Source organism: Takifugu flavidus, chromosome 11 (assembly GCF_003711565.1).
Source record: "Takifugu flavidus isolate HTHZ2018 chromosome 11, ASM371156v2, whole genome shotgun sequence".
NCBI classification, from domain to species: Eukaryota; Metazoa; Chordata; class Actinopteri; order Tetraodontiformes; family Tetraodontidae; genus Takifugu; species Takifugu flavidus.
Genome location: NC_079530.1, coordinates 882,721 through 896,598, shown reverse-complemented (window position 1 = coordinate 896,598; position 13,878 = coordinate 882,721). Strand labels below are relative to the sequence as shown.

At 49.7% G+C, this 13,878-nt stretch overlaps 4 protein-coding genes across 4 annotated transcripts in view; 2 read left to right on the top strand and 2 right to left on the bottom strand.

Moving 5' to 3' along the window:
- Nucleotides 1-61: 61 nt before the first annotated feature.
- On the bottom strand, nucleotides 62-4,292 carry tk2 (thymidine kinase 2). The gene is made up of 11 exons (XM_057048046.1): nucleotides 3,975-4,292; nucleotides 3,786-3,884; nucleotides 3,178-3,215; nucleotides 2,905-2,979; nucleotides 1,957-2,010; nucleotides 1,667-1,756; nucleotides 1,494-1,567; nucleotides 1,075-1,163; nucleotides 723-802; nucleotides 562-642; nucleotides 62-218 (listed from the first exon to the last, which is right to left on the bottom strand). The coding sequence occupies exons 1-11, from the start codon at nucleotides 4,090-4,092 to the stop codon at nucleotides 132-134; spliced, it is 885 nt and encodes a 294-aa protein (XP_056904026.1). The 5' UTR covers nucleotides 4,093-4,292; the 3' UTR covers nucleotides 62-131.
- Nucleotides 4,293-5,255: 963 nt separating this feature from the next.
- On the top strand, nucleotides 5,256-8,149 carry aprt (adenine phosphoribosyltransferase). Its single transcript, XM_057048049.1, has 5 exons — nucleotides 5,256-5,441; nucleotides 6,255-6,358; nucleotides 7,072-7,205; nucleotides 7,294-7,372; nucleotides 7,488-8,149. Exons 1-5 carry the CDS (start codon nucleotides 5,353-5,355, stop codon nucleotides 7,625-7,627), a joined length of 546 nt encoding a protein of 181 aa, XP_056904029.1. The 5' UTR covers nucleotides 5,256-5,352; the 3' UTR covers nucleotides 7,628-8,149.
- Nucleotides 8,075-12,711, bottom strand: cdt1 (chromatin licensing and DNA replication factor 1). The gene is made up of 10 exons (XM_057048040.1): nucleotides 11,221-12,711; nucleotides 11,023-11,133; nucleotides 10,572-10,789; nucleotides 10,172-10,366; nucleotides 9,892-10,037; nucleotides 9,690-9,790; nucleotides 9,270-9,458; nucleotides 8,929-9,063; nucleotides 8,652-8,853; nucleotides 8,075-8,549 (listed from the first exon to the last, which is right to left on the bottom strand). The coding sequence occupies exons 1-10, from the start codon at nucleotides 11,617-11,619 to the stop codon at nucleotides 8,386-8,388; spliced, it is 1,860 nt and encodes a 619-aa protein (XP_056904020.1). The 5' UTR covers nucleotides 11,620-12,711; the 3' UTR covers nucleotides 8,075-8,385.
- A 30-nt stretch (nucleotides 12,712-12,741) lies between these two features.
- The window catches only part of piezo1 (piezo-type mechanosensitive ion channel component 1), a 42,921-nt gene continuing 41,784 nt past the window's right edge, over nucleotides 12,742-13,878 (top strand). Inside the window, 1 exon segment of the mRNA XM_057048050.1 lies at nucleotides 12,742-13,168. Within this exon segment, the coding sequence (XP_056904030.1) occupies nucleotides 13,105-13,168 (64 nt within the window). The 5' untranslated portion in view covers nucleotides 12,742-13,104.

Sequence of the window (13,878 nt, the reverse complement as noted above, 5' to 3'; positions counted from 1 at the left end):
CTTTTTAAGTCCTGATGATGTTAGTGAATCTCCAAGGATTTAACGAGAGTCAAGTCCACCAGTCTGTTACTCTGATTTCTTCAACAAATGAAACAGGTTAATGGTATAAAAATGCTTTAATTAGTGTGATATCAGCTGGAACAAGCGCTGAAGATTGTATTCCGGTTTTCTTCATACAGCTGAAGCATCTTCTGGAGGTCATGGTCACCAGGAATAACCTGCAGGGAAAACAAAGCGTTTATTCCCAGTTTTCCCACCTGAGTCTGCAGGTGAAGAGGAAACTAAAGATTTCACCATGACACGTTCATTTCATGGAGGATTTGTCAGCAAACCACCAATAAAGTATAAAGAGAAGAAAGATGTGAGGAAATTTAAAGGCGTGACAGCATTTTTATACTGCAATCATCTGTGTGAGATCATCAGTAACCTCTAAGCATCGCTGAGTCCATGTGTGTGTGTGTGTGTGTGTGTGTGTGTGTGACACAAATAAGCAGCAGGAGTCAGGAAGTTCCTGAAGGTTTGGCGGTTGGTTCTGGTGAGAAAGTGTGACGGGTTGCTCACCAACACGGGGGCAGGAAGGGCCGCGTACGTGCGCTTGACCAGCCAGTCTTCATACAGCTGGTGGATGGACTCCAGATAGTCCTGACGGGCACATGAGAAACAGCCGTTTGACTGGAGCCCTCAGTCGATCCCGCCCACTGAAGCAGTTAAAGCTTCCTTACTAGTGAAATTGCACTCTCCTCCTCTCTGCACCTGTGCTTCAGCCTCTGGTAACAGGTCTCAGGTGTTGTCTGCAAATACACTGGAGACAGGGCAGAGACAGGGTAAACACACACACACACACACACACACACACAAAGTGAGATAAGGTGAGATGAGGTGAGATAAGGTGAGATGAGGTGAGATAAGATGAGATAAAGTGAGATAAGGTGAGATAAGGTGAGATAAAGTGAGATAAGGTGAGATAAGGTGAGACTAACAAACACCACTAACAACACTCAACACTCCGAGCCCCCGATGGAGCTGTAGCAAAGCTGGGGAGGAACCAAAGGGACCAAAGGAGAACAGGCTTACCAATCAGATCAACGGGGATGGAAATGTTCGTGGTGATCCAGTCGAACCACTCGGTGAGAACAGCGTAGTCCACAGCAGGCATCCGTCCACTGGAGACACACAGGAAGCAGTCAGACACCCTACAGCTCACACCACCCTTGACCTTGTTGTGCCAGGAGACCCTCGCTGAGCTGCACATCTGAAACTTCCAACCATTGGTTTTAAGTCTATTATCATGCTGGGCTCTCAGGGAGCTCATGGAGAACAGTGCCTCTAGCACCTGCTCTCTATTATTCGCTGAAGCTACTATAGCAACGAATCCTCATCCACCGTTGCTCCTCAAACTCACCCTGGACTTCAAAAACATGCCCCCACCCCCGAAACACACGTTAGAGGAAGCTTGTTAGTGGCTGCTCGTCGCCAGGGTAACGAGGCGGTACCTTCGGAATAGATTCTCCACAAAGATGTGTTTGGCACTGAAGATGGACCTCTCCATCATTTTCAATGAAGTTGACTGGGAATAAAGAGCAATAATGAATAAATGGGGAATAAAGAGCAATAATGAATAAATGGGGAATAACAGAGTGAAGTCAGCTGGTTGAGCTGCACTAACTGGGCACGACAGGTGATTAACCAGCATGGTCAGCTGGACGTAGGTCTGCAGTGTGATGCCCCAGCGGGCTGGATCCTGATACATTAGAGCCTGTCAGGAGAGACAAGCACACGTTTACACAGGAACCCCCCCATGTCCCCCTCCAGCAGGAGCTGATGGTCCAAAATACAAGTCTGAAAGGATCTAAACACAATAGTAACGATAATGATAATGAGAGTAATGAGGTGTAGCTGGACGCTACGTTCTACAGTCTTGTTAAAACCTAATGTCTAATAACGAGACTCCTGTACCAGAGGGTTGTGTCCGTGGACATTCTTCCACTTACAGACTGGTTCTGTAAGGACCTAAAGAAAAGACAGAAAGAAACTCTTAAAGAGAGAAATAATGAGACGTTTGCAAAATGATTAGGAGACAAAAATAATGCCAGTGGGCCACAACTCTGCAGCACTAATGAGGCTATTTTTAGCATATTTGGTCCATGTCATGACTCCTGGCTGGTCCCTGTCCCCTTCCTGTCCTCCTCTCGTCCTCTTCCCAACCCCTTCCTGTCCTCTTCCTGTCCTCTTCCTGTCCCCTTCCTGTCCCCTTCCTGTCCTCTTCCTGTCCTTTTCCTGTCCCCTTCCTGTCCCCTTCCTGTCCTCCTCTCGTCCTCTTCCCAACCCCTTCCTGTCCTCTTCCTGTCCCCTTCCTGTCCTCTTCCTGTCCCCTTCCTGTCCCCTTCCTGTCCTCTTCCTGTCCTTTTCCTGTCCTCTTCCTGTCCTCCTCTCGTCCTCTTCCTGTCCTCTCTTTGCTTACAGCACTTCCCTTTTGGGATGCCTCGGTGCTGAGGGGGCCTGTGTGACTAACTGCCTCCATGGTGCCAGAGTAATGTGTGATTCCACATTAGCCGCACAGGCTGAACCGATGACCTCTGCTCTGAAGACCGAGGTCTTTTGGAGGACTGAGGACCCTCCTGAGGACCCAGCGTGAGTGAAGAGGCCTCAGCCATCTTGGTGGGGGTCAGAAAGAGGCCGGGCACACAGGTGAGGAGGTCCAGCTCTGTTCTGGGCTGGCTAAGCTAGCTAAGGCCTCCATGCTGGACGACTCCGACCACCCACGGGGCAGATAAAGGAATAATAAATGAATAAAGCTTTAGTCATCCGTCCCAGTCGTCCCTCGTTGCTGTGTTCCATTCCAGGCTAACGCAGACAGACGTCACCAGACACACTCGTGCAAACTCACAAATCTTCTTTCAGTACCTCTATATTGTTCGTTTTGCCGAAATACTTCAGACAAGTGGTTTTCCCACTGGCGATGTTCCCTTCAACACAGATCTGACAACAGAGAGGGAGAAGTTAGATTCCAATCTATAAAAAGATGAAAGTGATTATAAAAATGGTATTGGTATTGGTTTAGGGGTTCATGTGGTGTTTTTATGGTTGCTTTTATACCTTTGACCATTAAAATGAATGTTGTGCAGGACTAAACCGAGGATGGGGGGGGGCAGGGCCGAGCAACTGGAGCAAACCTACCACTGCTTTCCTTTCCTGTCCGTCTCTCACCAGTCTTCCTGGGAACAGAGACATCCGAGTTAGACAGACAGACAGATGAGGACCTGTCCTGAGGACCTGTCCTGAGGACGTGTCCTGAGGACCTGTCCTGAGGACGTGTCCTGAGGACGTGTCCTGAGGACCTGTCCTGAGGACCTGTCCTGAGGACGTGAATGAATATGTGAAATAAATGAATGAATATAAGTGACATAAACGAATGAATATAAGTGACATAAACGAATGAATATAAGTGACATAAATGAATGAATATAAGTGATATAAATGAATGAATATAAGTGACATAATGAATGAATATAAGTGACATAAACGAATGAATATAAGTGACATAAATGAATGAATATAAGTGACATAAACGAATGAATATAAGTGATATAAATGAATGAATATAAGTGATATAAATGAATTAATATAAGTGACATAAATGAATGAATATGTGACATAAATGAATGACAGTCAGCTCCACCAATAGCGTTTAATTACCCCGGATTCAATTAAAAGGTGATTAAAATGTGCTTCCGCCATTATTAAACACCCAAACGTTGAACAAAGCCAGTGTGAACGATGCTCACCTGGACCCGGCCCCCCGCGGCTCCCTGCTGGACCCGGCCCCCCGCGGCTCCCTGCTGGACCCGGCCCCCCGCGGCTCCCTGCTGGACCCGGCCCCCCGCGGCTCCCTGCTGGACCCGGCCCCCCGCGGCTCCCTGCTGGACCCGGCCCCCCGCGGGTCCCCCGGCTCCCTGCTGGACCCGGCCCCCCGCTGGCCCTCTCAGAGGGGCCCCTCACGGCCGCGTTCGACCCCCCGACGACCAACCGTGACGGAGCCAGTCCGGAGACTGTCAAGCGCCCCAATAGTGACGTTACACGAGCACTCGACATGCTGCAGAATGGAAATTTAGATTTCTATAAGAAAGACACAGAGCAACGGTGGTTCAGATGTTCTCCTGCGCTGAACGCGCCGCTTTCTCTGCTCTCATCCGAAAATCGAAGCGGTTTAGCGGCTTTATTTCAGAACGAGTCGGTGTTTACATGGCAGAGCCGGGGCTTCTTCGTCCTTCCCCCCGGTGTCGTTTCACCGCTGATGCCTGAGTCACCGCCACCTAGTGGCAGAACTGAGATCGACCCAGCCGCCGGTTCCTCATCAGGCTGATGTGGTTCTCTGGTACCGTCCACCCCTACTTAATTAAAAGAGCACATCCCCAAAAAAAACATAAAAAAAAAACAAAAAAACAACGTGACTCCAACTATATTTGAAAGTGAAATAATGTGAAGTATTTTTACTGTGTACTTGTTGAGTGATCCCATCATCAAGTCCTCAAAACTGTAAATCTTCAGCTATATTTTAAAAATGGAGACAAATGGGAGGGTTTTTTTTGGCCATAAATACCAAAGCAAACTTTTACCTGTCGAAACTATCCTAGTCAAGAAGATCATTAACTAAATTATGTGTATTCATGTTGAATGATAAACGACAGTTTGGGACTGTAGAAGAGAAAGAGGTCGATTCATTAGTGCAGCTTCAAACCTGGCAACTTTCCCTGACGTTGCTGGAGATGCAGGTGCTTTAATATAAATGTGAATGATAGGAATCCTGAATTCATTGTGTCGAGTGCTATAGTCTATTTAACGCTAAAAGGGTAGAAACGTGCACATCTTTTCTGTCACGTAAACTTTGACGACAGAAGCTTAAACATCTTATTCTGCACCAAGACTCTCAAAATAATTATCACTGGAGATATTGATTTTACAACATGAAGCGTTTTGCCATCCACAAAGATGTTTATTAAAGGATTAAAAGGTGAAAAATAACAGACGAGCACTCGAGACACGAGAATTCAGTTTATTCTAATTATGTTCATAATTAGTTTGGTTGTACTGATAACTGTAAACTGGATTTTGAGTGCAGACTAGTAGATGAACAAAGAAACATAAAAGAATATAATTTACAACCCATTTTTATAGCGTAAGTGCACTAAGTAGGGCACTTAGTTCTGCTCCCTAGATAGTGGATGAGCGACGAGTTCGGACACAGCGAAGAAGACGCGGAAGAAGAAAGCGAAGAAGAAGAAAACGAAGAAGAAGAAAACGAAGAAGAAAAGGAACTGTTGGAATTAGAATCAGAACTCGATTGTAGGTGAAATGGCCACATCTGCAGAGACCAAACTGCTCCACATCCAACGACACATCCGGGCGTTCGTAGACTTTCCCAGGGAAGGAATCGTGTTCCGGTGGGTTTCCCGCGGCGGCCTCACGTGTTGCAATGATGGGATGTTGCTCTATGAATTTACTCCTCAGCACCTAGATGGGACACGCTTCCAGTGTCCCACAGACTAGTTGTCATTTAAATAGTTTGGACAGTTGCACACGTGAAAAAGGAGACAACCACGTTTTTCTAATTCAGTTTAATCCAAAGTGTCCTTATTACACACGTCAGTGTTTCCCATAAACGATTCACCGTCACTGAGCAGCCTCTTGTATTGTTTCCCACAGGAAACCATCTGTTCCGTCTTAGTACATCATTTAGTTGTTGGACTAAATGAGAATTATGGCAACGTCACCTTCCAGCTGCTGTGGATGAGTTTACAGCTCTCTCGACCTTTTGACCTTCTGGCTGCAGCCACGCTGCTGCTCTTCTTCACACACCACCTTGTGTGTCCGATCAGATGTTGCTGTTAACACTGAGAAGGTTCCAGGCACCAGGAACCTTTCTGTGAGGCCTGTGGGTCCTTCCTCGCACAGACCAAGGGTGTGTGTTTGAGCTTCGACCTTAAACTGACCTCGGGGGTGAATTAGCGTGTGAGCGGCTGTTTGTTCTTGGATGTTGGACCTGGGATGGGCTGGTGGATGATTGACAGATGGATGCAGATGTTGCAATAGCAAGCAAATCTAGAATAGTGGTGACTGAACAGCTGTTGAGCCACGCAGGATCCACTTTGGGGGCCTATTTTCTCTGCTCTCAGCATCTGAGGGGACCAGACGACTTAAATGGGAAAGATCACGTTGAGAATAATGAATATTTAATACAAACCGTTGTGTTGCAGAGACATCTGTCCCATTCTGAAGGATCCAGCCGCCCTGTCTGCCGTCATTGACTTGTTTGAAGAACACGTGAGAAGGAATCATCAGCATGTTGATCTGATAGCAGGTAAAACCACATTTTTTAGCCAAATTAACCTTTACGCTGCTTTGACCTGCATCTTAAAGGTCTTCCAACAGGTGGATCCTTGATCCTCCGGGACAGCCAGCTCTGCTGCGTAGGACTGTGATCACGTTAGCTTAGCAGCATGCTGCTGGAGTGCTTTTGAACTTGGATCAAACCCCGGTGGAAATGCTGCCGCATCAGCTACACTTTTATTGACCACCAGGTGGAACCACAGGAGGAGGAGGTTGAATTTATGGGAATATTCCTTTGCATTTGAACAGTTTCTCTGCTCAGCGACCTCCTCCTACACACAGAAAGGTTCCAGGACTAGATGGGACATCCTTCTACTTCACGTCCTGGGTCTGCCCCAGAGTTCCCTCTAAAATGGACACATCCTAACCCACCTGAACTGGCTCGTCTGGACGTGGAGTGGTGGGGGGGGGGTTATCTTAGACCCCCCCCTAGCCCTGCTCTCATCATCGGACCAGTACGGAACACAGGACCAGGCTGTCCTTCAGTCTCTCAGGGCTGGTTGTCCCACCTCTGAAGATAACGTGGACATTTAAACTCCAAAGATGCAGGTTTTGCTCTGTCACCTTGTCATGGTTGCGTGTGTTGACGCTGCTGTCGCTATGGTGACGCGCGCCGTAGCAACGGCGCTGAATACTCATCGGTGTTGACTGGCTTCTTCCTGTGGGTTCTCCCTAAACGTGCAGGTCTCGATGCCCGTGGCTTCCTCTTCGGACCTCTGCTAGCCCAACGGCTGGGTGTCGGCTTTGTCCAAGTCAGGAAGAAAGGCAAACTGCCCGGGCCCACGGCGTCGGTGGCGTACGAGTTGGAGTACGGGAAGGTAGAGAACCGTGCGGTGTCTGGGACGCCCCCTCGTTGTTCCGACCAACCAGGTTTTAAATACAAACGTGTCATTTCTGCTCTTCCAGGCAGAAGCTGAGATCCAAAAGGACGCCGTGGCTCCAGGACAGAAGGTTCTAATCATTGATGATCTCCTAGCTACTGGAGGTGAGCAACGATCAGCAGCTCGTTAACGTCCAGCCCGACGAGGCGGAGACGCCTGCAGCCCGTCGGGTCAGGACAAGCGGTGCCCGTTAACGCCGCCGTGGCCCGTGTGTTGCAGGGACGCTGTACGCCGCCTGCGAGCTGCTGAAGACGCTGCAGGCCGAGATCCTGGAGTGCGTGGTCATCATCGAGCTCAAAGAGCTGAGGGGCGCCGACAGGCTCCAACCACACGCCGTCTTCTCCCTGCTCCAGTTCTGATGGCGCCTGCAGCGCCGGCCCGCCTGTCAACACTGGACTGCATCATTTTAACACCTGTATGAATGACTGATGAGCTTCGTGGCTGCTAAAGGAACCAGCATGGAAGACGCTTCTACTGAACAAACTCCTGGAATTCTGCGCTCAGGTACTCAACGAAAACCGCTGGAATTTCATGAAAGATGTTTTGAGTTTGTAGAAAGTGGCGGCAGGAAATAGCAAAAATCGAGGTTCTGCACGATCCACCGGTCTGTTAATGAGCTCAAATCAATCTGACGTAAGACACCAAGATCCCGCGCAGCTCCTGAGGCGTCGACCAAACCACCAGCAGCTCAACGTGATACCTCCACATGGCCTTGGGGGCCAGTGAGCCGTAGCAACGACCCGGACAGACGTGATCAACCCGTTCGTCCCGTCATCCTGTGTAATTATGGAATGGAAACTGCAATATTTACTCGTCCAAACGGGAGGTTTTATTTCTGTAAAGGTCGACATTCAATCAAAATAAAGGGTTTACAAAACAAAGAGTCTATTTCCATGTTTGAAGGCACAAACTGCCAAACAAATCGGACCCAAAAAGTCTTGGTTTTTTTAAAACGCCGGGAATCTAAAAATTCAATATTCCGTCTCCAGAGTGTCGCTGTCCCGTCACACTCCCGACAGGTGACACCGTCCCGTAGCTCCAGGGGGCCAGTGTTGTGCAGAAACCAGCGCCAGATCCCAACGTGCTGAGGTCCAGGCTGAAGAAGCAGGAGCCCTCCTCAGGATCTCTGCTCCTGGTCCAGCCTGCTGCTCAGTCTGTCCACAACGCTGCTGAGCTCCATCTTCTTGTTCACCTTTAAGTAAAAATCCTTCCTGACTGGATGGATGGCCAACCAATCGGCTGCCACCTCTGCCAGCAAACGGACGTGCTTCTCCATCTCTCCTGTCAGTGGGAGAGGACGAGATGTTAGCGCCAGCAACGGAACTGCAGCACCCCCCCCAGACCAAAGACCACCACACAACCCAGGCCCAGAACTGAACCCACCTGAGCTGAGAGCAGACCTGTAGCTGGCCACCATCCTGTTACAGGCCACCTCCATTAATAACGCAGGTTTCTTTTCCTCAACAAAGACATTCCGGAGAATCCTGGCCAGCTCCGGCAGCCGGGACATCATTAAAAGGCGCTCCGCCTGGCCAGAGGTCCGGGTCATGGCGGCCTTTATCTTCTGGGCCTCCTTTGCCCGAATCTGAAAGGCCAACACAGCAGTCAGGTCATAAGCACTCGCACCTGTGATGAGACGTCCTCCTCCTGTGGTGCGCACCCTGTCCACCAGTGACTTTGAGACCCCTTTGAGGCCGTGCGGGAGCTGATCGGCTGGGGTTTGAGGAGAAGCCGTTTCCTGGACCTCTACGGCATCTTCTGGGGTCAGAGTGAGCGACACCAGGGCCTTCTCCATCTGAACACAGGACCACACACACACACACACACACACACACACACACACACACCTGGGCTCAGCTTGGATGGATTAATATGGGCTGATGATGATGATGAAGAGCCGAGTCCTGAGAAGACGTCTCAGCTCTGACGTGGATCATCTGACCTGTGGAGCTTCTCAGCCTGTCCTGAGCAGACCCCCCCCCGACCAAACCCTGACTGTACCTTGGGAGTGATGAGCGAGCGAGCCTTCTCCAGGACCTCCTGCGCTGTTGACACTTTCTCAGTGTGAGGGGGCTGAGGAAGCACGCCGAGCCCCACAGGCGGGACGGTGTCCACACTGAAGCGGGGGTGCCAGCGGGTGAGTCTGTCTTCCGGGACAGACATCGGAGGAACCAGTGAGGAGAGAAACGCCTGCAAACAGAGGGGGTGGAAGGTGGAGATATAAATGGTGGAGAAAACTGCAGAGTTCTTCTGATACAACTTATTAACAAGTTCTGGTGGTGATTAAAATGATGGTTTACCACAGAAACGGACTGGGACATGAGTGTTGCTGGACCTAAAGCATCATCCTTTACGTGCGTGTGTGTGTGTGTGTGTGTGTGTGTGTGTGTGTGTGTGCTCTGAGCGGAGAAAACTGCTGACCTTGTGATGGTGTTTGACGATGGAGACGAGGTTGAGATGGAAGGTTCGTCTTCGTTCAAGGAGTCTGGAGGCGGAGAAGACGGGACAGATTCCCTTCTGGTCTGGACGGAGACAACGTGGGCCGGACCCGTCACATACCTGGTCAGTCTAGAATATTCTATAGAGAAAGCCCCAGGGGGGACATGATGTACGAGGTTCTCACCAGAGGCGAAGCTTGGCTCCATGGTGAGCTGGTAGGTGCCTTTCTTAAAGCCGCCGCTGAACGGTGGGATGTTCTTCTCTTGTCTGAAGGTGTAGGCCTCAGGAAAGACCGTCTTTATCTGAGCCACATGGCTCTCCTCAAATCGCCTATTTGGGAGATAAAGATTAGGATCCAGGACATGAAACTCTAATCCTGATGGTAGGACGCTTCAACGGCCCCAGGAAGAACCCCTGAAGAACATTAGATATGACATCTATGAAGAAACCGTGGCTTTACGCACTTGTGAGTCATGTCCTGAACCCCCTGCTTTATTTTGGCAAACGTGGGGGTTTCACAGCGATTGTAGAGCATGGCCACCACCGTCTCCATGCTCCTGAACATCTCAGCCAGCACCTTGTATTGGTAGGGCAGGGAGAGGCCGGGGGGGGACGCCTGGGCCAGGGTGTGGTAGCGCTGGTACGCTGGCGCTTCGGTGCTGAGGAAAACCACAGGACACATTTCAGTCGGGCGTCACGGGCAACTGGGAGCGTTCAGGGTGGAGGGGCCTCGCTGGCGTTATGTCCCCCACCAAGGCGAAGCGGTCCCTCGTGGATTTCCAGATTTTTGTGGTTCACTCTGATTGAAAACACATCTCCTGGGTATTTCTGGGCTTGTGTGCCCAGGTGTGTAGACACACTCACCTGTCCCGGGCTTCTGCATCCTGCTGCTGACTCGGGGCTTCTGGCCTCTCCTTACGTCTCTGGACCTTGGCCACCAGCTCTTTGGCCTGTGCCAGCTGGGCCTTCAGCGTGCTGGGATCAGCAGGCGGCGTGGGAGCAGATATCACGGAGGTCGCGTTGGGCTTTTTGACCTTCTGGAGGCAAGACTTGAGGGTTGCCATGTCCTCTTTACTCAGAGCCTGAAAACCACCAATAACACGATGATCACACGCCGACAGTTCCTGCTTAACCAGACCCAACAACAGACCTTAACAACTAACAGAACGCACGTCTCCCTCTGGAGGCATCATCACCTACAAATGCCTGCCTCCATTTCTAAGAGCGATTCGATTTTCCAGCTGTTTGTGATGAAATGGCTCAATGGTTTGTGTTAGCAGCAGTTGCCATGTAAACCCAGCCGGGGGGACGTTACCTTGCTGCCCTGCCCATGTCTCCAGCTGATGGGTCCCTCTCCCGGGGTGGATCCGCTGGCTCCGACACCACCGCAGGGGGCTGCGGGGGGCTGCGTGTCCTCACAGGACCCCTGGACACACACCAGCCCGGTTAATAACCCCCAACAACTGTGTTAGTGAGCGCGACATGAGAAACTAATGAGACTATGGAAGGTTACCGCTGGGGAGGTGGGAGGGAGGACCAGCTTCTTCCTGGAGGTCTTCTTGGGAACTTTCTCCGGGATGTTAACGTTAAAATCCCCAGTGGCTTCGACCTGTCGCTTCTTGGCCGTGCTGGCGTCCGTGGTGGACGAGGCCCCATCTAAAGTCCGCTTTGGGGTCCGAGGAGAGGTCTTGCTGCCCACAACAGGAGCCCCACCGTTCAGCCCCGCTGCCTCGTCGACGACTCGGACGAATTCTTCGTGGACCGAGGACGAAGGGGGATCTTTGTGTGGTGAGCCGGTGCTAATGGCGGGGGGGCTGCACCCACGGCGGCTGCGCCGCGGAGCTGGCTTCCCTTCGCGGGTGATGCCTTTCTTTCTCTGCGTGAAGTAGTCGGTGAGGCGAGGCTGCGCCATGCTGCAGCTCCTCTGGCTCTGGTTCTGGTTCTGGTTCTACAGGAGACCCCCAACGCACGTAAACATTTATCAGCAACACACACCGGAAACGCTCACACCACGCAGGAAGTGAAAAGAAGTTTGGCGGGCATTCCGTGAAGCCACGCCCCCGGGGCGGGGACAGAATCCTGCAGATTCGATCTATCGCCGGTAACTTAATGTTGCACCGTCAAACTTGGACCAAGTAGTTTAATGTTTTTAATTCACAGACGCTATTAGCGTCCAATACTCTCGCCAAACATCTACGTGACAAATAATATCCTAAAGTTGTCAACAAATGTGACAAATGTGATCTTTTTACAGAGTGCCGAGTATGACTGTAAATAAGAAAACAAAATCCGTTAAATAGTTCGAAATAAGCTGCCTTACATATATATTTGGGTTTTGTTTTTGTTTTTTAAAGTTGAACCCAGTAAACGTCACCAGTCATCCTTTGTTTTTTTAAAAGGCAGAATTGTGACACAAATGTTCCGGTATTTGCAGCTGCTGATAATGATAAGATAATGTTGACGTTTCCTCTCCAACTGGTTCGTCTTCATTCATTCCATTCAACCGCTGGCTGACCGATTTACACAATTAAAGATTTTCAGCAAACTCACGTACACAACATCACGTACACAACGCAGTAAATGTAGTCAGGAAAGAAGTGTGTATTAGTGTAATCCTGGACGCATTTTAGGAAACATCACATAACAAATGTAGTAGCTGATCAGTGCTTTATGGGTTATATTAAAATTCCTCATCAACAATCTCGTGTTACTTTGAGGAAATGTTAATCCACAAATTCCACGCAGAACGGGAAAAAAAGTAATCAAATGAGGCACCGAAACTACATTAAACACACAAATAAAAGCAAAACGTGTCAGTGAAGAGATAATTGCGCAATACAAAGGCCAAAATCGAAATGGTCTGTTAACCTATCCAGCTGTGACAGAAAGCCCAGGAGCAGCGAGAATGGGACCCAACTTTGGGAGGTGTTTGAGCGGTGCACAGGCGAGCTGTGACTCGGGTTTCACCGCCCGAGCGGTTGCAGCGGCGCGGGGAGGCGACCTGCAGCAGCTGCTGAATAGCTCTTCTATAAACGCCCTTCACACTCACTTGCCAGTGAATCACATTTTCCACATGCAGCTTTCTGACTTCAGACTGGGCCCCTCCTCAGGAATACACACAACAAAAGCTTTTCCCCTTTCCTTTTTTTTTTTTTCTAAAAAAAAAAAAGCAATCCGTTGCCATTCCAATGACAGACTTCAATACACAAGCTTAATTAATTTATCAACGACGGGAACAATGGCTCGTTTGGTGTGTGAAGATTCTCCGGCATCCAGGTCGTGATGGTATTAAGTCCATGAGGGTACCTGACGTTTGTTCCTTGAGACGCTTCTGAAGTTGAAGTCAATGGAAAGAACAGATCAAACCGTACCGACCTAGTTACTGATCTTCACTGACATGGATCTCCAGGTGATCGTGTGGCTCTTCTACTACCTTCTGGTGCCCACGGTGCTGTTAACAGGTATGCAAAACAACCCGCAACTGTAAGAGTCGTAGGCAGAAAAGTTGGGCGCTCAGCTTCATGTGGACCGAGTTGAGCTCCAGGCTTCATGCTCGGTGTTAACTGCGCAAGCAGCTGGAGTTAAAGCCGTAAACGGGCTGTAACAATTTCACTCTGCTTCACGTTAGCGCGGGCACAGAACCAGCCTGGCTGCGCCTGATAAACTCCTGCAGACCCGCAGCAGCTTCAGGGACGCGAGTGTCTCCTCGGTTCGGGTGTTGGCGTCGCTGTGTGTCGTATCGATCCACAGCTCTGCCTTCAACAGATGGTCTCTCTTCGGGTTTCACTTTAAATACTCACTTATTAGAGCTATTTAACTGCAGGCAAATTGAGTTCTTGGCAAAGATTTTTTTATTCAGTTTCTGCCTCGGGCTTCAGTATTTGCCAGTTGCACCAGTCATCCTGATTATATCAGTAAAGGTTACTGGGGAAACAGGCTTTATATTTTTAACTCGTCATTTTCCTTGTGTGAACGTCTCAAACAGGATGTCTCTGCTTCAACTTGCATTGTTAATTTCTCCTGAGTCAAAGGAAGTGAAAGACTGCAGCATGTGTCATCACAGTTCATACTGGCCCACACAGCAGTTGTGTTTTTATTTATTCACTAAAAACTGTTGCTTGTTCCTTAAGGACTGTTTCCAACTCAGTTGTGCTGGTTGCATTCGTTCAGA

Coding starts and splice junctions, on each gene's coding strand:
- aprt (XM_057048049.1), top strand. CDS start 5,353: ATGGCCACATCTGCAGAGACCAAACTGCTCCACATCCAACGACACATC. Junction 5,442..6,254: donor AGGGAAGGAATCGTGTTCCG/GTGGGTTTCCCG, acceptor GTTGTGTTGCAG/AGACATCTGTCCCATTCTGA. Junction 6,359..7,071: donor GCATGTTGATCTGATAGCAG/GTAAAACCACAT, acceptor CTAAACGTGCAG/GTCTCGATGCCCGTGGCTTC.
- cdt1 (XM_057048040.1), bottom strand. CDS start 11,619: ATGGCGCAGCCTCGCCTCACCGACTACTTCACGCAGAGAAAGAAAGGC. Junction 9,064..9,269: donor GCTCGCTCATCACTCCCAAG/GTACAGTCAGGG, acceptor TCCTGTGTTCAG/ATGGAGAAGGCCCTGGTGTC. Junction 8,854..8,928: donor CAAAGTCACTGGTGGACAGG/GTGCGCACCACA, acceptor TTGGCCTTTCAG/ATTCGGGCAAAGGAGGCCCA.
- tk2 (XM_057048046.1), bottom strand. CDS start 4,092: ATGTCGAGTGCTCGTGTAACGTCACTATTGGGGCGCTTGACAGTCTCC. Junction 1,757..1,956: donor TCCACGGACACAACCCTCTG/GTACAGGAGTCT, acceptor CTCTCCTGACAG/GCTCTAATGTATCAGGATCC. Junction 1,164..1,493: donor GTGGAGAATCTATTCCGAAG/GTACCGCCTCGT, acceptor GTGTGTCTCCAG/TGGACGGATGCCTGCTGTGG.